The sequence below is a fragment of the Carcharodon carcharias genome, chromosome 22 (assembly GCF_017639515.1).
Source record: "Carcharodon carcharias isolate sCarCar2 chromosome 22, sCarCar2.pri, whole genome shotgun sequence".
NCBI lineage: Eukaryota > Metazoa > Chordata > Chondrichthyes > Lamniformes > Lamnidae > Carcharodon > Carcharodon carcharias.
In genome coordinates this window covers 55535129-55562361 of record NC_054488.1, presented here as the reverse complement: position 1 = coordinate 55562361, position 27233 = coordinate 55535129, and the positions used below count along the sequence as shown (strand labels likewise).

At 43.2% G+C, this 27233-nt stretch overlaps 1 protein-coding gene across 4 annotated transcripts in view; it reads right to left on the bottom strand.

The window, feature by feature from the left end:
• Window positions 1-8304: 8304 nt before the first annotated feature.
• Window positions 8305-27233, bottom strand: part of hgs (hepatocyte growth factor-regulated tyrosine kinase substrate) — a 33942-nt gene continuing 15013 nt past the window's right edge. For 2 of the 4 annotated variants that reach the window (XM_041217313.1, XM_041217316.1), the window contains exons 6-22: window positions 24985-25037; window positions 24416-24484; window positions 23921-24045; window positions 22417-22443; window positions 20489-20573; window positions 19469-19567; window positions 18799-18894; window positions 18098-18136; window positions 17832-17975; window positions 17485-17698; window positions 15699-15871; window positions 14726-14866; window positions 13637-13814; window positions 11870-12003; window positions 10353-10466; window positions 9789-9884; window positions 8305-8437 (exon numbers count right to left, since the gene is read on the bottom strand). In XM_041217313.1, coding sequence (XP_041073247.1) covers window positions 8333-8437; window positions 9789-9884; window positions 10353-10466; window positions 11870-12003; window positions 13637-13814; window positions 14726-14866; window positions 15699-15871; window positions 17485-17698; window positions 17832-17975; window positions 18098-18136; window positions 18799-18894; window positions 19469-19567; window positions 20489-20573; window positions 22417-22443; window positions 23921-24045; window positions 24416-24484; window positions 24985-25037 — 1892 coding nt within the window. In that variant the 3' untranslated portion in view covers window positions 8305-8332. The remainder of the gene's footprint in view (window positions 8438-9788; window positions 9885-10352; window positions 10467-11869; window positions 12004-13636; window positions 13815-14725; window positions 14867-15698; window positions 15872-17484; window positions 17699-17831; window positions 17976-18097; window positions 18137-18798; window positions 18895-19468; window positions 19568-20488; window positions 20574-22416; window positions 22444-23920; window positions 24046-24415; window positions 24485-24984; window positions 25038-27233) is intronic. The other 2 variants (XM_041217314.1, XM_041217315.1) reach the window with 2 other exon arrangements.

Here is a 27233-nt window from a genome sequence, read left to right as displayed (position 1 = left end):
TGCCCAAGTCCCCTTGAAGCATCCTGTTAGGAAATAGAAGCAGTTTAAGTGAGTAATATTTGTACTTGTGAGTGTTAGGAATGAGTTTTAGCTTTAAAGTTTAAGTTTGATCTGTATTTCTGTATCTCTGCATTAAGAAAGGCCAAATAGAGTTTTAGTTTCATTTTAGAAAGGTGCTTGCATTTCTAATGAGAGTTTACGACTGAAGAAGTTAAGTAAGCACAAGGGGAGAAGAATTGGGCTGTTGCCTAGCAACAGGAATCCAGAGAGGCAGGTCCCTCCTGCAGACACACAGAGAAATGCTGGAAACAGGAGGTTTGTTTTGGAAGCTGTTGGAGTTCAGCTGGTTTTGAAGATAGCTGCCAGGGGAACAGCCTAGAAGGGGACAGATGGCCAGTCCCAAGCTAAGAAAAACTCCAAAATCCAGGGGAGTGGAAGAGAGGAAAGCCCAAAGAAGACTTTTTAGTCAAAGGAAGGACAGGAATCAGGAAAAGATCCTGTTAAGTGAAGTTAAGAGTGAGGGTCTGAGAGAAAGGCTCCAACCTTCAGATTTAGAGAGAGAAAAGCTGCAGAAAACAGAGTTAAAGCGAGAATAGCTTGCAAGAGGTAAGAAGGTCCAAAGAGACAACTGAAGGTCTGTAACTCTTTGCTGTGATCATGTAAAGTAATGATACTGTTGATGGCTGAGTTGTTGAGGGAGAATGCATGTGGCCACCCAGGGAGAAGAACGTTGGAAGGAGAGTTCAAAACCCTGGAGTTAAACTTTTGTGGAAGGTGTCCGAGAGAAACTGTCAGTTTGGGAGAAGGTTCCAAGGCGAGGTCTTGGAGAGTGGAGATTGGAAACCCTCGTGTGAAAGACGGAATTCAGTGAGACCGGTTGGCTCACAGTGTGACAAGTGTCTGGGGGGAGTTGAGGAGAGATCCACAGCATCTGGTTGAGGTGGCGTCTGTCACTTGGTTTCAGAGCATGGGATGTCTCAACACATTGGTTTACATGGACTGTATACTTATTGTGAATGTTAGAGTATAAGATAGCTTTGTAACTTGTGCTATCCTTACAAATCTGTATATATCTGTAAAGGTATCGTTATGGATGAAGGAATGTTGTAATATAGTTCACCTTTTATTTAATAAATGTTTTATTCTATTGTTAAAAGTTCATTAGCTGACTCTGGTGACTCTGTTCAGTAGCCTCTCCCCACGTGTCTAAACTAACAAATAAAAGTTAGGATCTATCAAGCTGGGTTCCACCCTGGGATTAGGCTTGTCCAGGGGTAGCCTCAGCAGGGATCATAACATTCCTTGCATCCTCCTCACAACTTACAAAAATAGGTGGACTGTATCATCAGCAAATTTGGAAATATTATATTTGGTTCCCACATCCAAATCATTTATATAGATTGTGAACAGCTGTTGCCCTAGCACTGATCCTTGTGATACCCCAATTGATTTCCCTTCCATAAATGCATTTTGACTCTGCCCAATCTTATCATTATTTTCTAAGTGTCTAGTTATCACATCCTTCATAATAAATTCTGACATTTTCCTACTACTGACGTCAAACTAACAGGTCTGTAGTTCTTAGTTTTCTCTCTCCCTCCCATCTTAAATAGTAGAGTTATATTTGCTACTTTTCAGTCTGCAGGAACCTTTCCAGAATCTATGGAATTTTGAAAGACAACCACCAATGCATCCACTATCTCTATAGCCAGCTCCTTCAACAGCTAATCAGGTCCAGCAGACTTACCAACCTTCAATCCAATTAATTTTGAGTACTATCTCTTAGTAATACTAATTTCTTTCAGTTCCTCATTTTCACAAGCCCCTCAGTTCCCTAAATATTTCTGGGAGATTTTTTGTATCGTCCTTTATGAAGACCGAGGCAAAGTAATTGTTTAATTTCTCCAACATTTCCCCATTCACCATTATAAATTCTCCTATTTCCGCCTGTAATAGACCCACATTTGTCTTGCTAGTCTTTTTCTTTTCACACACCTAAAGATGTTTGTATAATCCACCTTTATGCTTCTTGCCAGCTTGCATCCATATTCTCTTTTCCTTTTATTAGTTTCTGGGTCCTCCTTTGCTGGATTTTAAATTGCTCCCAAACCTTGGGTTTACCACTATTTCTGGCAACCTTATAAGTCACTTCCTTTGATTTAATGCATTCTTTAACTTCTTCTGTTAGCCACAGTTGATTCACCTTTCCTGTTGGGTTTTTGTGTCTTGGAGGAATGTATATTTGTTGTAGACCATGTAATACTTCTTTAAGTATTAACCATTGCCTGTCTACCATCAAAATTTTAGTGTACTTTCCCAATCCACCATAGCCAACTTGCTCCAAGACCCTAGTTTCAGAATGAATTATATCACTTTCAAACTTAATGTAAAATTCTCTCATATTATGGTCACTATTTCCTAAAGGCTCCTTTACAGCAAGGTTATAAATTAGCCCTTTCTCATTACATCATACGAATACTAAAATAGCCTGATCCCTAGTTGGTTCTTCAACATACTGCTCCAGAAACCCATCTCTTGTACACTCCAGGAATTCATCTTCCACAGCATTAATACTAATCACGTTTACCCTATCTAAATGTAAATTGAAGTCACACATTATTACTGTATTACCCATGTTACATGCAGTTCTAATTTCCTGATTTATACTGCACCCAATGTTACCATGACAGTTTAATGGTCTATAAACAACTACCAATTTTTACCGCCCCTTGCTGTTTCTTAGCTCCACCCAAACTGATATTACATCTTGATCCTTAGATCCAAGGTCCTCTCTTTCACTAATGCACTGGTCTGATCCCTTACTAGCAGGGCTACCCTACCTCTGTTTGGCATTCGCCTATCCTTCTTAAATGAGTATCCTTGAATATTCAGTTCCCAGTCTCGGTCATCCTGTAATCATGTCTGTAATGGCAATTAAATCATACCCATTTAACTCTTTGTGCCTTCAAATTATCTACCTTATTGTGAATGCCGCATGCATGCATGCCCTTAATTTTGTTTTCTTAACATTATTCTGCATCCTGATCATATTTGAAGCTTGCCTTCTCTGTCTTCCTTCTATTTTTGCTCACTACTTTTCTACTTCCTGATACGAGTTTTGCTTCCCTCTATTTTGAGCTCCCTCTCAGGTTTGCATCCCCTGCCAAACTAGTTCAAACCCTCCTCAACAGCACTAGCAAATCTCCCTGCAAGGGGATTAGTCCCGGTCCTGCTAAGATGCAGCCTGTCCATTTTGTACAGGTCCCACCTGCCCCCGAACCAGTCCCAATGCCTCAGAAAACTGATACCCTCCCTCCTACACCAACTCTTCAGCCATGTGTTCAATCACTCAGTCCTCCTATTCCTACGCTCACTAGCATGTGGCAGAGTAATCCAGAGAATGTTGCTTTTTGAGATCCTGGCTTTTTTATTTCTTTACTGACTGCCTAAAATCTGCTTTCAGGACTTCGTCTCTCTTCCTACCTATGTCATCAGTATCAATGTGGACCATGACCTCTGGCACAGGTCCCAGAAGAATGTCCTGCAGCCGTTCTGTGACATCCTTGATTCTGGCACCAGGGAGGCAACACACCATCCTGGAGTCACATCTACAGCCGCAGAAACATCTGTCTGTTCTCCTAACTAATCCCCTATCACTATTGCTCTTCCTTCTCTCGTCCTGTGTAGCTCAGCCACCCATAGTGCCAGGGGCTTGGCTTATGCTGAGGAACCATCACTCTCACCAGTGTTCAAGATGGAAAACTGGTTAGCGAGCAAGATTGACTAAGGGAGTCCTGCACTGCCTGCCTGGTTCTCTTAGCCTGCCTGGCACTCACCCATTTGCTCTCTGCCTGTATGTTCCAAATCTGTGGTGTGACCACTTCCCTAAACATGCTATCCCACCTAGTTCTCTGGCTCACGGAGGCACCACAGTGACTCCAGCCGCCACTCAAGTTCTGAAATCCAGAGCTCCAGCTTCTGCACCCAGTGACAGTTCCTGCGGAAGTGTTTGTCTAGGACACATGGTGCACCGATGACTTCCCACATACCACAGGAGGCACATTCCACTCGGCCGAGCTGCCCTACCATCTGGTAACTTTACAAACTATTTATTAGGATAGCTTAGCAGTAACAAGCTTACTCTCCTGTACCGAAGAGCCTGAAGGAAAAGGAGCAACTCTTCCCTCTCTTCACCAAATTCCCTCACTCACCAAACTCACAGCAGTTCACTGTGAAATCACACTTTTATACACACTAATGCTGCAGAGGGTTTTTAGGCACGCTAATTTATCTAAACACCCCTCATTCCAGCATTAATGCTGCAGGAACACAGACTTTATAGTGAAGTTCAAGATCCCTTTCCACAGGGGCAACCGAATGTTGAAAGGACAAATCCTGATTTGCAGCAGGTCCCTTCCCTGGGGGCTACATCGATGGATGGTAGCAGGAAAGAGAGAAGCATTGGAAGCACCTTTGTTTGAAACTCAAGTTTGAAGTGCAGAATGACCAAGAACTGAATGTAATCCAAGGCACTCTCACTTAACTTGAATTTGTATTCTGTTGTACTCAGTGGAATCAGGATGATGAATAAAGTGAAAACATGTAGAAGGCGGCCAGAGACAAACACAAAATTGGAGATTCAGTGAAGGTCACTTTGTTTGACGGACATTGAGCTTACTCTGTGGCTTGCAGCATTGTTCAAAATGAGCTGACCCCAGAGATGACAAGGCTTTCTAATATCAGAGCTTAGACCAGTTGGCCCAGCTAGCCTATGCTGGAGTTCATGCTCCACATGAGCCTCTTCCCACCCATCTTCATTGATCCCCATCAGCATATTCTCTGTAGCTTCAGTTTAGCATGGATTGGATCTCAGAAATTTCTACACCTGGGATACATCTTATAAAAGCTTGTTTTTTCCTGCAAATTTTGCTTTAACCATAACTTATCTTTTTAAACTTTCCAGTACAAATTAATGCAGTCTCATTTGAAAATAGATCAAGACAGACATCTTTAGAGTCTTCCAAATAATCAACCCATCTCCCCAGAATCCAGCAGTTTAGTGAGTCCATATTCTGACCTCAACCACCTACTGCAACTGTTTATCTTGTTAGCCACCTTATACACCTGTATAAAAGTCATGTGGTTGGGTGATGATCAGAGAACATGGAGTGTGATAGCACAGGAAGAGGCCATTCTGCCCATCATACCTGTGCAGGCTCTTTGAAAGAGTCATCCAGTTAGTATCACTCCTCTTATTCTTTTGAGAGTGCAAACGCCTTAATGATGAGGCAGAGCAGCAGCAGAGAAGGAAAGAAAAGGAAGCAAGTCCTGTACTCTGGATCCCACTACCTCGTGGGACATCCTGCCCCATGCACCCAAACATCTGCAGGTCAATAATCGACCTGCTGAGTCAGATGAAGGCCCATAGCAAACTCGTGACCCTGAGCAGACGTCATCCTCGAATCAAGGGGCAGCCAATGATAACCCTGTCCCCAAAGCCATGCATATATTTCCTCTTAAAATTATTTATCCAATTCCCTTTTGGAAGCTATTACTGTATCTGCTTCCATCACCCTTTCAGGTGATGCATTCCAGATCATCACAACTTACTTTGTTAAAAAAAAATCTTACTTCTCAATTAAAACACACCGATTTTGCAGAGGTAAACAATACGAAGGGAAAATTGTTTATTAAATATATGGTTTTAAAATTAGCTGAAATGGTGAGGAAAGCTGAAGTGTTGTATTAAGGAAAAAATACATAAGATAGAGACACATTCATGTACAGTAGAATACTACATGCATGTCCAATGTCTTACTGACACCTTGATAAAGATCGACAGGTAAGCCATCTATCCAAACCACAATGCAAATTATCCTGTACAATATTATACCTTAAATGAATAGACAATTTTCAATTTAAACATGCACACCCTATTCATGAAGACGAGTTTTTTTTTAAATTAGACATTTAATTGCTTACGTTCCAAAGATCACGAATATACAACAGAGAATGACTGCACAATATACAATATGCTATATGGATAACAGCTAGCAATTACGGTTAATTATATTGAGCTCCATTATTATGCAGCGACAGTTCATGGTGGTCAGTAACTTCCACAGTGAAATGCCCGCAACTCCAGTGATGAGAGAAGTAGGTAGTAGAGGTTAGCAAGCAGTTAATCTACAAAGCCAACTATAAGGTCCACCCACTACTTTGATTAGAAATCCATTCCTCTGACCTAAGTTGGTGATTCTGTATAGTTCAACCTGGATCTGTAACACACACGTGTGCGCACACAAAAATCAGACTGCACTTTAATGTACAGTTAGAACTGGGTTTTAGAATTAATTTGTACCAAATGTCATGGTTGCTCTATCTTCACCCTCACCCCCCTGACATTTTAAAACCATTTCTCTGTTGTTGCATTCAGCTTTTTTTCTTAACAAGCAAAGAAAAAAGGGAAACTAACAATCAAGAAGCAGGCAGTTTAATGAACATAGCCTCCAAGAGGCTCCCTGTATTTTGACTCCTGTATCGTGCCTTCCAAAAAAAACATCAAGAGGTTGGCACAGGCGACTCTTGAGGTACCACTGGCTGACTGGACTGAATTGTGAGCTGCCCAGTAGCAAAACGTTTGAGGTACGTAAACCTCGCTTCTCTGGACAAGATTCTGACTCATTTCACCAGGACAACGGCTAACAGCTTACAGATAGGAGCATTCCCCATATGGAGTTAAAAACTGACTGGAATGGGACACTGGGACCAGTCCTGATATGGCCACCACTGGTTCCTAGCTGACTCATGGAGCAAAGAGTGGGGAGTGGCTGTGGTACTTGCCAGTCAGTATGCCTGGATATGCAAGACATGAATCTGCATCCTTGAGCTGATCAGAGATGACACCTTCCCGGTGAGGGAGGTTTGAGTTCCTTTGTTCTGTAACATGCAAGTCCCTTCCTCTGCCCAGGCATCATCTCAGGCTCACACAAAGCTAGGAAAGCCGACTTGTGAGCATGTTGCAGCACCCCCGCTATTGGGGGTGGGGTTAGCAGGGAGAGTAGATATTTTTTGTTTTTGAGGTTATTGGGTAGATACCAGTTGAGGGCAGCTGTGATTTCACCTCCCACCCCTCAACCATGTCGGTGCAGCCAAGCCTCCTGCTGAAACTAGGGGGAGAATTTTAACCTCACCTACTTTTCTGGGAAACTGACGAGATTGGGGGTTATAACCAGCATTGGACCCAATGTTCAATTTTGCTCTGAAGCCAACACTGGGGAGAATAACACCTCGCATGGAACTGGCACCTTCCATGGCCTCACGACATCACAAGGCGCTTTATAACCAATCAAATGCTTTTGAAGTGCAGACACTGCTGTAGGAAGTGCAGTAGCCAGTTTGCGTACAGCAAGCTCCACAAAGAACAGTGAGATAAATGGTCAGATAATCTGTTGTTGCGATGTCTGTTGAGGGATAAATGTTGGCCTGGACACTGGGGATATAACTCCCTTGATCTTCTTAGAAATAGCGCCTTGGGATCTTATTACGTCCACTCGAGACGACAGACAGGTTAACGTCCCCTCTGAAAGAATCCCTGGGTCTCCACGAGGTACTGAAGTGGGAAGGAGGGGTTTGGGGGGGGGTAGTCCTGGGACTCGGTGCCTACAGGAGGAAGGGGAGGAAATACTGGTGGGTAGAGGAAGCCAGTCACAAAGGAGAACTACCCACCATATAAGTAATTAACAATATGGTCACAAAAAGCAGCTTAAATAAACAGGGAGAAACAGCCAAACCACCTCTGTTGCTCACACTACACAACTCAGTGAAAGAAGCATCTAAACAGTACATATGGTCCAACGATAAGGATTAAAACAACAAGAGTGCAGTCACTTTTGATAAAACGTGTGCAGGGTGAAAATATTCTAAAAAGGAAGTCCCATCTAAACACCTGTCTGAACTCACACAAAACTGCCCGGGCTCAAAAACACAGTTAGCATCATCCTCAGTTGCTACATTGCACCAAAAGGCCTCCAGTTTAAATTTAGTGTCTCGAATGATTATCAGAATGGTCCTTTGCTTTGTGTTCTCACACCGAGAGCACGCACAAGGTAATCAGAGATTGCCAGACAGCAGTCAAATCCATGTGAGCCTTTCAAAAGGTTCAGCTTATGAAAGCCAGTATGAATTTGAAAAGTGAATCCTTCAAGTGGTACCACACAGTCCCAATTTCTTTCTTCACTCCCCTCCAATAATTAACTGGCAATGTGCGTTCCTGGTATGAGGGTGACTGCTCCCTACCCACCCCCCCAACTCCCCCTCCCCCAGACAGAGATTAGTCAAATGAGATGAGCTGTGCCTCAGAGCCTGGCTGCTGCTGGATCTGCTGTTGTGGTGGCTGCTGCTGCTGCTGCTGCTGTGGTGCTCCAGGGGGTGCCATCTGCAAGTAAAGGAAAGGGGAGAGTTAAGATGCAGTCAGATGCTGGTTGCCACCTGCTCCTCATTTGGTGCTGCTTTACTACGGCTAAGTCACTGTGTACCATCACAACAGGAGACTCAGAACACCAGAGAGAGAACTGGTTTTAATGAGTCGAATGGTGCTCTCATGTTCTTTATCGTTGTGTTCTCAGTGTAGGTGTGGCTTTAAGACTCAACACCTGCTTGTCATGAATCTGAGAGAAGGTGGGGATCAGAGGGTAGCGCTCTGGTCCAAGTCAGAGTGTCTCTGGACCCAAGTCCACCCTGGATGATTAAGCATATAATCCAGGTTGACACTCCAATGCAACATTGAAGGACCGTTGCACTGTTGGAGGTGGCATTTGTCGGGTGCAAAGTTAAACTGAGGTCCCATCAGCTTTCCCAGGTGGACACAGAAGACCCCATGGGACTAATGAAAGACAAACGTCCCCAGCAACCCGACCAGTACTTATCCCTTAACCAGCATCACAAACAGATTACTGGATCATTTTCACATTACTGTTTATGGGAGCTTGCTGTGCCACCTACATTATAATACTGACTACATTTCAAAAGTACTTAATTTGCTGTGAAGCAGGACATCTGGAGAGTGAGAAAGGTACTATATAATTGCAAGCCCTTTTTACCTTTTCCCTGAGATGAGGACCCCACCCACTCCTGCTCCCTCCTTTGCTCTCAGGCATTTGCAGCTCGTATTCCAGCTCTAACTCTGGCACCAAGATTTACAAGCAGGACCTGAAGTCACAGCAATGGCAGGTCAGACAGGTACACAATGAACTAACAACACAGCCCACTCTCTTTGTCCATTTTTTGGAAATTTTGTGCTCGAGGCAAGGGCTGTTAGCACTGGGGAAATGGAACTGTCATTAGTCAGGCACGGGTGCTGACATCGAGCACTCCCATGTTACTTTTTCCTAATTCACTCATGGGATGCAGCCATCACTGGCTAGGCCAGCAGCTATTGCCCATCCCTAATTGACCTGCAGCAGGTTAAGAGATTGAAATTCTGTTTTATCCCAGTTGCAGGAAAGAACTCCTTACTGTATCAGGGAGATATTTTCTATTTCCGCACACGACTCATTCTTTGACCTCAGAGAAAGACTTGCCAGTTAGTGTACAATGCAACAGCAACACTGGAATTGGGTGCATTAGCGGACTGGCAATCTAGAGGACACGAGAGAACTCAAATTCAATCCCAGCAAACATTGGATTCCCAATCCCCCAACCCTCCTTGCCTCCAGGTACAAAATGTACCTTTGTAAAATCAGTGATTATCAGGTTGGCACGGCCCAGATAGTGGCCCTCCTGCTTACCTGCTGATAGATAGGCTGCTGTGTTGGAAGGTAAGACTGCTGCGGAGGTAAATTGCTCATGGCAGGATCTTGAGCTGGGAGGGCAGACATCATATTCTGTAGGAGAGCAACAGAGTGAGTTGCTTACTGTACATAACAAAGCTTTGAAACCAAAGCCCAAGAGAGCAGACGGAGTAAAATACCAAGCTGTGCATTCACTGTAAATACAGGCCTCTATATTATAAGATAGAGGAAAAAGCCAAACAGCCACTTTTCTGGTTCAGCTTAAGTACATGATGTGTCAGAGTTAGTTAACAATTAGCCCATTTAAAATCTACACAATATAAGCAAATACTACTTCTTAATAAAAAAAAATTGACAAATACTTTAACATACCCAGATTTCAGAGAACTCAATTTTTTTTGAAATGTGCTTAAGGATAGGGAGGTGTTGAATTTTGAGGATTATAACTGGTTTTACTTGGATATCTCCAATCCAGGGCCAGTCATTTGGTAATCTCAAACTTTAGGTATTAGGTATCAGCACAGCAAAATTATCAGGGAAGATAGCTGCAATAGTGCCTACCTGCATGTTATATGGCTGGTAACCCATTGGGACAGACTGGGAACCCATGTATCCCAATCCAGCTGACTGAGGTGGTTGGGGAAGTGTTCCGCTCTGTGCCTGGGAAACCACATTCTGCAATGGAAGATTCACAGTGAGCTGACACAGAACCAGAATGGCCCTGATACACTCACACTCAGAGCCAGGACAACAGCCTCTGTACACATACATACACACACACACACACACACGCACACAGCCAGAACTGCACCCACACGTACGCATGGAGCCAGAATTGGCTTTCGATATACAAAGCTTTAATAATAAATCCCATACAACACAGATTCTAAGCTTTCTACTCCTTTGCTCTCCAGACAGATGGCACTGAGCCCTTGCTGAGGTAGAGCCACTAAGGCTGCCAACACAGTTTCTCAGCCCCCTGCACCCCACCTCAAGTGACACATGAAAAACATATAATTCAGAGAAACCGGAATCCACACAAGAGAACATTAATGTGTGACCTGCCTAGTAGTTCTGTGTAGGGGTTCATTGGTAGTTTGAGTACCTGGTGTCTGTCATGGGAGTCTTGTGGTGAACATTTGGTGGTTATTTGAATGCCAGGGAGAGGGGCATCCAAGCAAGTCTAATCCTATGCTCCTCAGCCTCGTTTCCAACCGGGGCCTCTGGAAAGGGTTCAGGTGAGTGATTCCCCCTCTTGAACACAGATTGCCGAGGACCAGGTAGGTCTAATCGGCCATCTGTGCACAGTTAACAACCACATTGACCTAATCCAAACCCTCCAATGAATGCAATTCATACAAGGACAGCAATAAGCTTTTTCCATGTATTCTTAACAGCTGACTGTACAATCAACAATATATCATGCACTTTGTTCCATTAAACACAGGGAAAGCTTCTCTCCAATACAGTTCAAAATCACAATATAGGTGTAGATGTTCATCAGAATGTCAAACACTGTCAAAAATAAAACAAAGCTGACTCTGTGAACACCCCATATTAAATGTGAATCTTCAGCAAATGGCATATACCAAGCACAGATAACAATGACTTAAATACCTTCACCCCTTCCAACTGCCTTGAAACACCAGACATAGTATGAATATTCTATACAGAGACGCAACAAGTGTTACCAGGGAATGTCACTGAAATGGACAGTATAAGGAAGCTCAAGGGATAAATTCTCAGGAGTGAGGGAAAGCACACAAGAATAGGGAGGGAGAGAGCGAGAACACACACACACACACACACGACAGAGAAAGTGCTAAGAGTGAGTGACACGGGAGAGTGAAAATGAGACACAGACAGCTGACTGGATAGGAGAGGAAGAGATAGACTTTTGGGTGGGTGAGGAGAGAAATTGGTAATTGCTCAGAATGCTGGGATGAAAGCCACTGAATGAAATGGAGCCAAAACTGCTGCTTCAATCCAACACCAGAAGAAACTCGACATCTTATAACACACCACAGTTCACTGAGACACTGAGGATCCACACCAGAGAAAACGAGTGTGTGACTTACCTGGTAGTTCTGTGTAGGAGTTGGTTGGTAGTTTGAATATCCGGTGTTTGTTGTGGGCACTCCCTGGCTTTGCTGGGTGCTCTGACTGGCCGGAGCTGCTGGCTGGTACATGTAAGGATTCACCATGTTGGGATCTGAGGTGCACACGAATTGTATGAATGTACACAAGATACAAAAAGTCAGAGAACCAGCATCCAACACTGTCCCACAGAATAAGGAACACGGGAATGTGGAGAAACTGAATGTGGAGTAACTGAATTGCCTGACCTGTTCTCAATACACTGACTCTGAATATTACAGCTATTAAACCACAGGAAACAACCTACATTAGCCACCAGTCCGGGAACGCCTCGATTTTAAAGTTCTCACCCTTGTTTTCAAATCCCTTCATGGCCTCACCCCTCCCTACGTCTGTAATCTTATTCCATGCCCACAACCCTCCAAGATCTCTGTGCTCCTCCAATTCTGATCTCGTGCATTTCTGGCTTCTTTAAACTGTGCCTTCAGCTGCCTCAGCTCTGGAGTTCCCTCAATAAACCTCTCCACCTTTCCATTTTTCTCTCCTTTAAGACGTTCCTTAAAACCTACATCCTTGACTAAGCGTTTGGTCATCTGCTCCACTACCCTCTGAAAGTGACTCAGTGTCAACATTTTGTTCACTAACACTCCTGTGAAGTGCTTTGGGGCGTTTTACTATGTTAAAGGTGCTATATAAATGCAAGTGCTCACATTGCAATGGTTATGGTACTGGACTAGTAAACCAGTGATTGGAAAGTCGCAAAACTCAATTTGTCAGATGGCACCAGGCAGGGGAACAGTTTCCCTATCCTGTCTGGTCTACACATAACCAAAGCCCTTTCAGTACTCTGGAGTGACCTAGCAAACCACGCGGTTGTAAAAGCCAATTTCTGCTGCACTTTAAGATGGCCCATCACCTCCTCAGCGCAACTAGGAATGGACAATAACTGTGGGCAGCATTCACATCCCAACCACAAATGGAGTGATCTCTCTTCTGTAGGATACACCTAATTTCCATTAATACACAAGTGCTGCAGGGGCTCACGATCAGAAACAATAGCTGTCACAGTCTGGAGAGAGATCAGGGATTTTGTTTCCCTGAGAGAATTTGTTAATGGCACGTTCTGGAACACCAATAAAGACAAATACTTCACAGTGGCAGCACCACTGTCAGTTTGAGAGATATCAGCACCTCTGGTCTTCTGGTATCCACTGGTCCCAAATCCAAGTTTGTCCATGATCTGTTCCCTCCAGGTGCACAGAATTGCTGAATCAGGAGTAAGGGTGGCTATATTCAGCAGAAGTGTTGTATGTAAACAAACAGCAGCATTTAAACTGTTTTTATTTATTATTTCATGGGATATGAGTGTTGATGGCAATGCCAGCATTTGTTACCCATCCTTAATTGCCCTTGAGCTGAGGAGGTCAATACAGAGAGCAGTGGGTCTGGAGTCACATGTAGGCCAGACCAGGTAAGGACAGCAGATTTTCCTTCCCTAAAGGGCATTAGATGAACCAGATAGGTTTTCACAACAATGGATGATAGTTGCCTTGGTCATCATTACTGAAACTAGCTTTATTAATTAATTATTAAAACCAGATTTATGAATTGAATTTAAATTACACCATGCTGTGGTGGGATTTGAACCCGTGTTCCAGAGCATTGCCTGGGCCTCTGGATTAAGAGTCCAGTGAAATTACCACTGTGTCACTACCTTGGAGTGCTTTGGGCACCTAGCTGCATCTCACCTGCTCCAGAGACTGGCATGGAGGAATACGGTCCAGTGCCTGGCTGTCCTGCCTGACTGATGTATACTGAGTGCATAGGAGATCCTTCCACTGAGCCTGCAGGGCTGAAAGTGCCAGGGAAGCTGGTTGGACCTGCAGGCTGGTACATAACACCACTAGCAGGAGGCATGGACTGGAGCTAGGTAGAAGGAGAAATTCAGATTAAACAGCAGTGCCAAGATTAATCACTTAAATGACTGATGCCGTGATTTACCCTTGTAAGTACCACACAATGAATCAGCATATCAATCAGGTGGAGGTTTCAGACATGCCCTTTGACAGCCCATATCAAACAAATGTTCATTTTCACTGCATAGCCATACATACTGTACCACCAGTGTGGGAATCTACAGAATATAGTCCTCAGCATATCAAGGGAACTTATACTATTGAAGACAAACGGACAAGAGTACATTTTTTCCCTTCCGAAAATGAACTGAAGTAGTATAAAACTCACAAAGGTGTGATCTATACAGAGACGCACAAAGGAGTTATAAAATCAGATGTCAAACTGCAACAGTAAACTTGGAGCAGTTTTAAGATGGTGCCTGAACCCAGAGGTGAAATTAAAATCCAATTCCCCTCACACGTGTTTACAGACATCGCGCCCTATCAAACAACAACTTCTTTGAACTTTGGAACTGGTTTGCCAATCATTATGTAGCGGATTGATCGCATAAGATGCAGAGAAAGGCAAAGCAAAGCCTGGTGAGAACAGACTGCAAACAGCAGGGCACTGAGTTATTTGTGTCAGTGATAATCTCTTTCCTACACTCTCTCTTCAATCCCCCTTCTAAACACAAAACAAATCTTGTAGGTGGATTACAATTTAATCTTGTAAATTACAATAAATATACCTATGAATTGTATAAAAAACTGTCAAGAAGGGAAAATTGCACTACAATCAATTAACTGTACAAAGCTGCAATACAATCACAGCATTCTGTCAAATTTATTAACCTGCTTGAAGTCTGCTCTCACTTTCAGGGCATTCCCTCTATCCCAACTGGGTTACAGCTGCACTATCCTCTCCCAGGTACCCACTCTAACCTGTGCATATGGCAATGGGAAGGCTGGCATCTGCGCTCGCATCTGGATGGTTTGCTTCTGCTGCTCCAGGCGCATTTGCCGCTCCTTCTCCTGCTCCTGCAGCCTCTGAATGGCCAGCTGTCGCTGCATCTCCAGATACTCCTAAGGCACAATAAAACAAACAGTTCAGAACTCACCGACTTCAAGATTGACAGGAGATTTAGAGAAGCACCTGGAATTACTGAGAAATACATACCACTAGCAGGGGGCAAGGACTGGAGCAGAATAATAGAGGATTCAGATTGAATGGGAGTGCCAGGTTTAATTGAAGTCTGATGCATTGCTTATGCTGCACTTCACACAATGTGATTAATAGCATACAGTGGATCAAATAGGACACAAAACATTCAGTTGGCACAATTATGTAGAGGCCAAAGGGCAGAAACTGAGGAAGGTAAGAAAGAGTTACTCACGAGAAGGCTCTCATGGACACCCAATTTCATACGTCATGGAATTTAAATAGGAACTGCGCTGGGAGAAATAGAAAGAGCAAATGCTATCCCTACATGGGCTCTTTTGGATGAGATGTTAAACCAAGGCCCAGTCTGCCTTTTCCTGGGAATGATAAAGATACCCTGACATTATTGGAATAGAAGCAGGGGAGCTCTCCCTGATATCCTGGCCAATACTTAGACCTCAACCAACATCCCACAAAACACTTTGTCATTGATCTCGTTGCTGTTTATGGAGTTTTGCTGCGTTACAACAGTGATTCTGCATCAAAAACGCCTAACTAGCTTGTAAAGCACTTTGGGGCGTCTTGCGTTGTGAAAGACATTAGGTTAGTGCAAGCTCTTTCTATGCCCACATTTAAATCTTCTGAGGTCTTGGAACTTTATAAATCCACGTGGGTGCGGGCGAGGAAGGGGATGTTCAATGGACGTTAAACAAAACCCCGACTGTAGCGACAGTTCCTCCATTTCCACACACACACCTGCTTCTTTTGTCTCATGATCTCTAGCTTCTGTGCTAACTGGATCTGTCGCTGGCGTTCAGCCTCCTCGGCTGCTCTCCGTAGCTTCTCGCAATGTTCCTCGCGCAGGGCATTCAGTGCTCCACGTGCATCCCGGATCTGGGCCAGTTTGTCCTGCAGACCTTCGTAATACACTGAAATACCACAACAAAAAAATTACTTCCACATTAGAATAAGTATCCACTTGGATTGTACGTTTCACCAACAGCCCATCACAGACTGTCTTGAGAAAAACAAAGCTTCTAACAGGGGATTTTATAAGTCCCTGTGGAGCAAGGCGTGTGAATTCAGTTTTTATTCCATAAAGTATTGCCTTTGGAGTCCACAGAACACAGGAGGCCATTCAATCAATTGCGCCTGTGCTAGCTCTTTGAAAGAGTTATCCAATTTGCTCTACTCCATCGGTCTTTCCTCAACAGTCCTGCAAATTTTCACCTTTCAAGTCTTATCGGGTTCCCTTTTGAAAGTTACTATTAAGTTTGTTCCAACCACGCTTTCAGGCAGTGCGTTCCAGGTCGTGACAACTCGCTGTGTAAAAAAGGCCAAATCTCCTCATTTCTCCCACAGTTCCTTTGTCAAATATCTTAAATGGTTCAGGTGCTGCTGCAGAGTTAATAACTAATGAGCTAGAGATTCAGAATATAAAACTAGGACTTTAAAAATGCCTGCCAATTCCTACCTTGCTATTCTTTTCAATACCCACAATACCAAGCTGGCTGCCCGATATTGCCGCCAAAAGCTTCCCATTCAGTTCCAACACTCACTGGCAACGTGAATCGAGGGTGTATTCGAGTGTCTTTTTCTGCCTGCCCTTACTGTTAAGGAAGGTATTGGCAAGTGCAGTGGCCAACTGGGCTTCCATGACATACAATGTAAACTGAAGCACAGAAGAGTGCATGCTAACCATTAGCTGTTGAACAAAGTCGAGTGGGGCAGCAGTTGGTAAAATACTAACAACTTAATTATGAGAGTGTTTTATAAGTGAAGAACTGGACTGAGGAAGCTTTCGTAGATTTGAGGACTCAAGACAGGGAATAACCATTGAGAATTCCACATCCTTTGATAGCAGGAAAGTCACATCTACTTTCGGCCCCTTTCCTGCCACTACAGGATACCACAGCCCAGGTCCAGTATCAGATGGGCTGTTCCCAGACTTGTGCCAACACACACCGACAGACTACTGGATGATGGGTGGGCGGGAACCCCAGCTGATTCTTAAAGCATTGAGGCAGGCCATTCAACCCAACAGCTCTTATCGTTTATGTTTTACACGATGCCTCTCCCACCCTACCTGATCTCAGCCCATCAACAAATCCTTCTACTTTTCCCCTGACTGTACTTCCCCTTGAAATGCATCCGTGCTAACTGCCTCAAGATATGGTAGTGAGCTCCATATTCCAACAACCTTCTGGATAAAGAAGTTTCTCCTAAATTGGATATACCAGTGACCATCTTCTATTTATGGCCACTTGCTCTGGAATTCCCACAAATGGGAACACAATTACTAAAATTATGATGGAGCTCAACAGGATAGACTTAAAGACCTCTATCAGATCACCTCTCAGCCTCAGCTTTTCTAAAGCTTTAGTTGTACCCTCAGTTCTGTTATCATCTTTGTAAATCATTTTTATCCCTTTTCCAGTGCTTCTAATTTCCTTTTATAATATGGAGACCAGAATATAGAGCTTTCCCCCAGCCCAAAGATACCGAGTTAACTGCGCCCTTCCCCAGGGCCTCTTGTACTCACAGCGCTTCTCATCCAGCTGATTCAGGAGCTCCAGGAGCTGAGGGTGCATGTTGTTGATGGACTGGAACAAGGACAGCACCGCAGTGTCGTTGGTGATACTGCGGCCGCGCATGTGGTTGCTCTTCATCCGGTTCACAAACGTCACCACTGAGTTCTGCAGTGCCTTCAGGAACTGGTCATGGTTCTCCTCGGACTCTCCGTTCTGATACTGCTGCTGAACCGCAAAGGGAAACAGATACCGAGTCTGAGGCCGTTATATGGGATGCGAAGCAGAGTTCATTTCATGTGCTTTTTTTTTTGGAAAAAAGCAATTAAAAAGCCCACAGCCCTTTCTCCCCACCATTTACCTCCACTAGTGTGACAGGAGCTGTGTGTATTTCAATGGGCTGTGAGACAGACTCCACCACAGAAACTGGGGCAGAAGGGGTGGGACTCTTTCTAACCTCCTCCTGCTTCTTCTCCCAGTAGTTGCGATTCAGGTATCGAGCCAGCTTTTTGTTTAAAAAGAAAAAGGACAAAGTCAGAGAAACAAGGTATTGTGTCTCGTTATTTCTCTACATTTGAAAATCATTCTAAATTCACTTTTGAGTTAACAACACGGATTGTTCTTCACCTCAGGGTCAATCTCCTCGGCTGTCGGAGCAGATGAGTTCTGTAAGGGAAAAATACAAGATCATATTCTAGTTATTAGCATTGTACATTCAACATCGCCAACCCTTTTCTCTCAACGACACAGTGAAAGCACTTGCTCTCATAACCCAATCAGATTATAATTAAGTGGGGCAGTTTAAATTTTTGAGTTGTGAGAGCTGCCATGACCACTCAATGGGCAAATGTACCAGGTAACCCATGAGGTTCCAGGTCTCTGTGCTCTAGCTAACCTCTCTGGTGTTACAGTAAAGACATTACCAGCTGCCTTTCTGCTTCAGGGCCAGTGTGGTGCTCCTCTCTCCTAAGCAACCTGTAACTCCAGTAAGAAGCTGACATTCATGGGCATCAAGCAAGGATACAAACATCACTAAAATAGATCAACTGATCATGTACTTCAATGCTTTTGTGGGAACTTGCTGTGCACAAAATGGCTGCCAAGTATTACAACAGTAACGATGATTGGCTGGAAAGCACATTGACACATTCTGACACTGTGGAGGGCACTTCATAAAAGCAATTTTTTTCCCTCTATTCAGCAAGGATAACATCAGGTTCATTTTTATTCACCAACTAAGTGGTGAGCGGGGCATCTTATACACACAGTAATGCCAACTCTCCCGCAAATCGATTAATAACATTCAAAAATTGGCAATGAACTCTTACCACAGGAGATGAATACAAGCTGCTGACTGGTGGGGCTGAAGAAGTGACTGGTGTTGGGTCAGTCTTTGGGTACATGGAGTAAGTGTTCTTCTGTCTCTGTACAGGGAGAAGTCTCAGGTCAATTCTCAATAAAAGGAGTGAGTGTACATTAACTGCCTATCAATTCATGTAGCTCAGTGTACAGTCTGTCTGTTATCAACAATCAACTTCCACGCATGTTAACTCTGCTTCTCACTCCGCAGATGCTGCACGGCTTGCTGTATGATTTCCAGCAATTACTGTCTTTATTTCAGATTTCCAGCATCTGCAGCATTTTGCTTTTGTTAAACTGAATATTCAAGTATGCCTTATTTCTTTTTAAGTGTTGAGCTTTTGTGAAAGGTTAGTGATCCAGTCAAAAAAAAGAGTCTAAAGAAAATACATAGATCTTTTCTAAAACTGTCACATTCATTGTTCTGTAGTACAGGCAGAGGACCTTAAACACACTTTGAGCAAGAAGTCATAGAACTGTGGCCAAGAGCTTAGAACTGTACATCTTCCCTCGATAAGATTTCATTTGTGGTTTGATACCTAACGCAATGCAAGCATTCCATGAGGATACAACAACAGCCCCTGCACAGTGCTGGCTTTGTTCCTCATGTGGTTAAGGCTGTCCAGTGCTGTTACTCACCATTCTCTCCTTCTCCTCTGCCTCAGACTGTGATAAGGCTATAGCCAGCTGAAGCTCCTCTTCCTCCTGCAAGGCAGCTTCATCACGTTTGGGAGGCAGCTGTCACAATCAGAAAGCAGAAGACACAAAGGTTGACCAAGATATATTTTCTGAATTCTAACAACTTTAAAAAAAAATACTTGTTCTTGAAAAGTGAACATCTCTGGTGAGGCCAGCATTTATTGCCCACCCCTAATTGTGCTTCTTGAACCACCATGAATCCATGTGGTGTAGGTACACCCACAGCACTATTATAGAATTCCAGGATTCTGACCCAGTGACAGCAGTGATGTAGCTCCAAGTCAGGATATGTTCCAAGTCAGGAGGGGAACTTGCAGGTGGTGATGTTCCCATGTTAAAAGCAATGTCTTGCTTCCACAATTTTGAAAGCATCCTCCAAATGCATGAGTCCAATGTGTTTCTGGGCTACTTTAAAGGCAAAGATAAGTTGCACATACACAGGGTTTTCTATCGTCTCCAAATCTGGAAGGATGATTTACTTAAAGGGGAAGGAAAGTCTTATTCATTATGCTTCCCCAGCGTGTGCATCAAAAAAAAAAAAAAAAATTCTTGTACCAAAATTCCATTTGTTCCAGAGCCACTCCAACCTCATCACTACCAGACAGGGGAAGAGAAGCCAGAGAGAGTCTCCATTCATTTCAATAGGGATCTCAAACTGGTTCGGGCAGTTGATCTTAGCCAGGAAAAAGCTGCAGCAGTTTGCAACGTACACAATGTACCTCTCTCTCTCCATGGGTACAGCGGTGCAAGTGTCCAGAACCAACAGCAGAGTTTTTAGAAAAGTTACTTTCATTTGAACATCTGATGCATCAGCTTTTACACTGGTGGCAGGAGTGAGCTGAACTGCAATCAGAGTGAAATTTTATAACCCATTTCATTGCAGAAACTCAAATATCAAAGCATGTAATTGCACAAGATGACACTGCAAAACATGTTGAACCCAACTAGGTGGCTGCTTACCTGTGATTGCTGGGATAGAGGGCTAGTCAGGTATTCAGGGGGGAGGTCAACCGGTGCTGAAGCTGCGGGCTTGACTTCAGGTTTCCTGGGAAAGGAAGAGAAAGGTCAGCTTTTGTTGTATCAGATAGCGGAACAAACACATTTCAATCTCTCAATGCAAGTGAAACACGACAATAAAGTCTGTGCTTTCTGGAATAACATAAATGATTTGCATTCACGTACAGAAGAATGCAGACAACTATCTCAACTGGAGCCAGCTACTGTTTAGAAAGCCTAGGCAAACATAATAATGACAACACAATGCCTCACTTCACTAAAACAATGAATTGTTGGGGAGTGTAGACCAAGAGGTGCCATTGAGTTAAGAACTTGTAAACATTTTATTTTTCAGTAGATCAGATATTTCAGCTCACGTATCTGTTAGTAGTTTTGGAATCGCTGCAATTAAATGTCAATGGTCAGAGGTCCAATGCTTCCTTCATGTGGCAATACCAACAGCTGGCAGGACTGGGTCACCTGCCGAAATCTGTGCCGGAGACAGTGCTCCAGCAGGCTGTGGTTGTGGTGCTCAGAGGAAAAGGAGAGACAGCTTCAATTGGACCCCATCACTTGAAGCAATTCGATGAGAAATCAAGCACTTTCCAAGCTCTGAGAATTGCCATTCTTTCTGCTGCTGGTTTGATGAAACTGAAGTCTGGTACAGTCGGTTGTTGAATTTGTTTGCTAGGCTCTTCCATTACCCAGGTGGAATAAACAAGGTGACTGCCTCCATTGTAAAAGATAAGTCTTTGTCTCGTTGGACAAGGGTTCCTGTCAAAGGTAAAGTCTGTGCATCGACTTTTAAACTCTGCCATAATGACCCCAAGGGTTGTTAGTGACTGAATGGGAATGGGAGGACGCTTCATTAACATTACAGCAATCAAGAGCATGTCTGTACCTGCTCCCAGAATACCTGCCTCACACACCATTACCCGTTCAAGGGGGAACCTTCTCCTGTGTTTAACACAGCCACAGTGTTTCATACATAGGACCCAGCACAGTGTGTGTACTGATGTACACTCAGGACATTCCCCATTACACTGTCCTGGTACAAGAACCTATTACACTATACATTTGACAACCTAGTATCAGGTTTAATGGAGTAACAAAGTTTTGCACAATGGTTTGCTGGGTCTGGAGTCCCTGCCACAACATCTAACTTGCTAAGGTACTGTCAGGGCAAAGTGAGGGAGGGAGGAGAAAAGACAGTTGAGAGAGAACTGATCATTTTGAAATGCTCTCATGTGGGTTTGGATCCTGAATAGGAACCTATCGAAATACTGGAAAAATTAATCAGAGAGTTTGGTGATAATGCACACATTCACAATGCGCGAGTTCGAGAAGCCTCACTGAAGGATGCCTGGTGCACACTCGGCACTTTTACACGGACACTTTATTGCTGGGAGATGCAGTCAACATTGCTTGATCTTTTTTTAAGGTTACTACTTACTTTAATCCAATTCAGATCAGTCCAATGGCAGTGATAATTTTATACACTGATCAATTTTCCTATTCCCTAACACCAAGGAGACAGAGATTGCCAATTAGCACAGTGCCCACTTTACAAGTCCTGGCTATGTGGGCATTATTTATACAGGCTGAATGGTTCCAATCCAGGCAAGCATGTTTTACTGCTGTAACAACTCTACTCCATTAACTCATTACAAGCTCCTTACCCTACAATGAAAACACATGCCGACTGCCGACATTTAATAGGCATTGTTAAATAACAAACTTTCACCATTTCAAGTCTTAACAATCTTGATATTTAAATATATAATTTACACAACAATAGGTTAAATTAATTAATACAATGCTGAAGTTACAAGGCAATAATATATTGGTTTAATTGTAATCTACCAATTCAATGAGAATAAAGTTTGGCGTACATGTTACTGGTGTCAAGGTCTTCCTTTCTGTGAAAAAAAAATTATAGGTCACCATGGAGGCATACACACACTGAGGTATTCTTAACTTTAACAACCTGAACTGTCGCACTCAGCCTACACAATTACAGACTATTGACAGAGACTGGAGCTCCTCTGAGACATTTCCTTACACAATTTCACTGGGACATTTCAGATGTTGCTCCGTTCAAACAACAGGATTCTTTTACAAGTTGAATGAGTGAGTGGAATAACCCTCCAGCAAAGTAAAAAAAACAACTGACTGGGCTTATGAAATGGAGCAGAGAAGGCTGACATTTTGCTTCTGTTCCAAACTATTCGTGCACAAGCCAGACAGCAGCCACGGAAGAAGGCAATAAAACAATAGTTTTTATGCAGATAAGGTCAACTGACATGTTGACGTGTGAACTCTGAACACCTGTACATGATTCAAATGTACTTTATTCTTTATTTTAGACTGCATTCTACCCACAACCATTTCCAAAGGTCCATCATCAAATATGCCAAGCCAGATAAAGAATGGCCAACTTTAAGACCATCAATATTTGATGAAATAGTGATGCACAGCATGTGCTCACTATTCACAAATCTCACTTCCCATTGTAAGTTTTTAGTTACATTTTTACATCGACCTTAGCCTTTGAAATTGCTGCAATGCTGCTGCTCAGTTTTGGTAAGTCAACTGCTCCCATTGCAGGCTCCAGGCACCATGTGGCTCTGTGGAGTATGTTTCTGAACATTTACTCCCACTGTCACCACCTTGCATAGATAAAAACACTGAATTTATCAATCAACTGTGAGCAAAACCACAGATAATTTACTAGTATATTACTAAAAGATCATCACAGCACAGCGAGTAATGCTCAGTGTAGTAGGCTGAGACTGCACATAGGCTCCTGCCCCTCTCTCTTCAGTTCCAACTTTGAACCACATTGAGCAGAGGGGGTGGGGGAGGTTATGGCGTCCCCAGCCAGGAGGAGGAGAAAAACAAAATAAAAGTCATGCCTGATGACCTTTTTCATTTCCTGTTGACTAACACACACTAGTGGGAAAAGTTTCCTGAAGTGAAGATGGTGACAGGATTGTCCAGATGAGCTATCCAATGACGCCACATTATGGGGAGGAGTGATTGCTTCTAAGCTGCTTCCAAGTCGTGAGTTTTATGTCAACCAGGAATAACTCCAAGGGTTTACGTACCATCCTTTGTAACATTCAGAATAGCAAGGCTGAACCTCAACTCTTATTTGACAGGTTCCAGTCTGTGTGCAGCATCTTGGGAGTTGACTTTACTCAGGTGCTCTCCCCTCCCTCCCCCAAAAGAAGTGCCTTACCTTAACTCAGCATCATCCAGATACTAGGCAATTGTAGAGAGGGGTGAAACAGGAGGCCCTTGAGTGCACAGTGATACCATTAATGAAATCTAACTCGCCGTCCCTGCACATAATCTGTAGGACTTCAGACCTGGTTAAAGACCAAAGTTACTAACTTGTTCAGCTGCTCAAAACATGGCTCACAAACTCGGACTTCTTTCTCAATCCCAAATTTGGGGATCGTGGAGGACTTGGAGGAACACTTCCCACAGAAGATCTGGCCACATGCTCTGCAATGATGCTGTCAAACAGAATCAAAAATAGAACAGTATTGAATTAATAAAATCCAACGTTGCTCAGTTTGACAAATACTTGTGTGCTTAAAAACCAGACAATCCAGTTTCTTATCTTGCTGTTCACAACTGGCTGCCGTGTTACCCTACGTTACAACAGTGACTACGCTCCAGAGGTATTTTTATAGATTAAGAAGCCATACTTAAATATGTTGTAGAAAACAGGTTCTTTTGTTCGAATATATCCCCAACAGTAGCCTTGTTTAAAGGCTGCCAAAACATCTTAACCATTCATTCGATGAGATTCGCATGTTATGACTGATCGTGGAGCAATAATAAAATATCCCGATCCACAGGAAAGGCTGAGGATGAACTTACTTTCCTTGTTACCACACCAAACTGCACTCTGCACCGGTGACATTCTTCAGCATCTACCCAATCAGGAGCCTGCGGATAGACAAAAAACCCTTAGCATACTATGGACTTGAGGGAGGGTTTTCTCACCGTGCACAAGCTGGCTGTCATCTTCCCTACTTTATAACAGTGATAATACTTCAAAAGTGCTTACAAGCAGTTGCCAAAAGTGCTATGGAAATCCAAGCCTGCTTTCTTCTAAATAGTGGTGACCACTCCTCACCACCTCTCACCACCACAGGAACTAGGTGCAGGCATTGTTAGTACAATATTCAATGGAAAATAAAATAAATCCTGCACACATCATAGGTTTTAAAAAAAAAACACTCATGATATTTTTGCCCAATTTTCCCCAGTGAATATGGACTCAAGGAAGAGTGTTTGTCGTGGTGAATTCACCAACATTAACATTTGCTAACAAAGTACCCAGCATTTATAACATAGGAAGCACCATCCACCTTGCCTTCATTTGACATGTTAAAGAATTTATATCAACTCCAAATAAAGGAAAGACTGGTATTGACGCTTCTTACCCTTTCAGAAACAAACATGGCATCGCTCTCCTTAAACTCTGGAAAGGTGTTCCCTGCAATGGTGATAAGATGTTAGAATTAAAACAGAACATTGAAATACATGCACTGCATGTCTTAATCATTATACACAGGGATTGCACTCTCCACACCCACTATTCAGTGTCATCTGCAGCATATCACTCTGCACGCAGCACAGACCCACACCTCAGCAAATAACCCAGAACAGGGAATGGAGAGGAGTTGAAAATTGATGCCCCAGAGTCCTCCAAAGGAGATGAAGTTCATCTTTGGTTTAAAAAGAAGTTATGTTGATTAATGCTGTTGGAAAGTTACTGATCACAAAATTCTGGATAAAAACCTGGTCTAAAAAGTAAGCATTACCAAGTCAATCCAAATCAAGGCGGCCATTCAGCTATCCCCACTTACCCAAAAAGTCAATCCCAAACCTCATCACAGCATCTAACTATTCCTTAAATAATTCTAGGCATTTTGCCCAGGCTATTCCAAGTGATGATCAATTTTTCAGAGATAAAAAACAAAAACAAAAAACTGCGGATGCTGGAAATCCAAAACAAAAACAAAATTACCTGGAAAAACTCAGCAGGTCTGGCAGCATCGGCGGAGAAGAAAAGAGTTGACGTTTCGAGTCCTCATGACCCTTCGACAGAACTAGGTGAATCCCAGGAAGGGTTGAAATATAAGCTGGTTTAAGGTTGGGGGGGGGCGGTGGGGGTGTGTGTGTGTGTGTGTGTGTGTGTGTGTGGTGGTGGAGAAGTGGAGGGGGGTGGTGTGGCCGTAGGCAAAAGCAGTGATAGAAGATTGAAATTTGCTTGCCCTTTTTTGAACCTGTCTCCTTTTATTTCAATTAATTTAAAATATTGTTCCAGATTTACTGTAGCATGTACCATGAAGAAATTCCCTTTCAGTCAGGACCTTCCAAGGCCAAAGGCCCAGAGACTTTCTTCAATCCTTTATCATAACTCAATCCTACAACACTGGTGATGAGGTGTCACTTCTCCACACTTGGTCACTACCTGCCAAGGCTGAAGAGCCCATGTTTTTCCAGCCTTTTCTAATAACTCAGTTGCTGGTTTCTCTCCCATAAAAAAACATTGAAATGTCTTATGAATGACACGGACTATAAATTTTAAGGCAGCTATCCTGGAGACTTTGCTCAGTTATCTTTGGGGCAGGGGTGCAACAGGGTATCAACTTGGTTCAGTGAGTTAGAAGATTACATGTTCAAGCCCTAATCTGGGGCTGGAATGGATGATCTAGGCTGACATTTCAATGCAGTGCTGAGGGAATGCTGATTGTTGGAGTTGCTCAAATGAGGCTAAACTGCCTGACTCAGGGTTCAGGCGGGTGTTAGCGGGTTCGGGGCACTCCTGACATCCTGGCAACATTCCACCCTCACACAAAGTCATTAAAAAAACTTGTCATTTACCTCACTGTAGTTTGTGGGCCTTTGTAGTGCCCAAAATGGTTGCCACTATCTCACAGAACTGCACCAGAGATCTCATTCTGTGTGAGGAGCTTTGGAACATTTGAAAGACACAAGAGAATTCTGAAAAGATGCAAATCTTTTTTGTCTTTGAGAGTAAGAAACAGTGCAAACTGCAGGGGATGAGTGGTATTTTCTTGTTACAAACTTTCTCATGCAGCTTAAACTTTATAAGGAAGGCACTGACTGGCCAACTGAATGCAAAAGCTGTAGAATCACTTCAGAGTAATGCACTGAACTAAAAGGGGAAGCATGCATTTCTGATTAAATAAACCAAACAATCATTTTCTTAAAGAGACACAACTATATTTACTGAGGTCTTTAAGTCAAGGAATTATGCGTTTTAAAACAGCAGGTTAAAGGAAGCCTGAGGGACAATATTTTGTACAGCACATCCTCTCGAAAGATCAGGAGACTCTGCTCTAGTGAAAGAGCCGGACTCACCACCTGCTGGTAACCCGCTCTCTATCTTTTCTCTGGACTTATCAAATGGGAATCTAATAAGATTAAGCAGCGCTGCCTACAAGGCACCAGAAAGTAAAAGAGAAAGATGCATTCTCAAAACTTGGCACCCAAACTATAAAATTAGGACAATTAAAAGACCTGAAACCCCTTGGAATCTGAGTTTCTCTCAGGTACATCACTTTGTAAAGTGTGGTATTGGGCTAGCCAGCTATGACTCAGGCCAAGTTCCCCCTCTTCATCAGGCCCATGGCTACAACAGTAACCCTGACACTGAGTGACA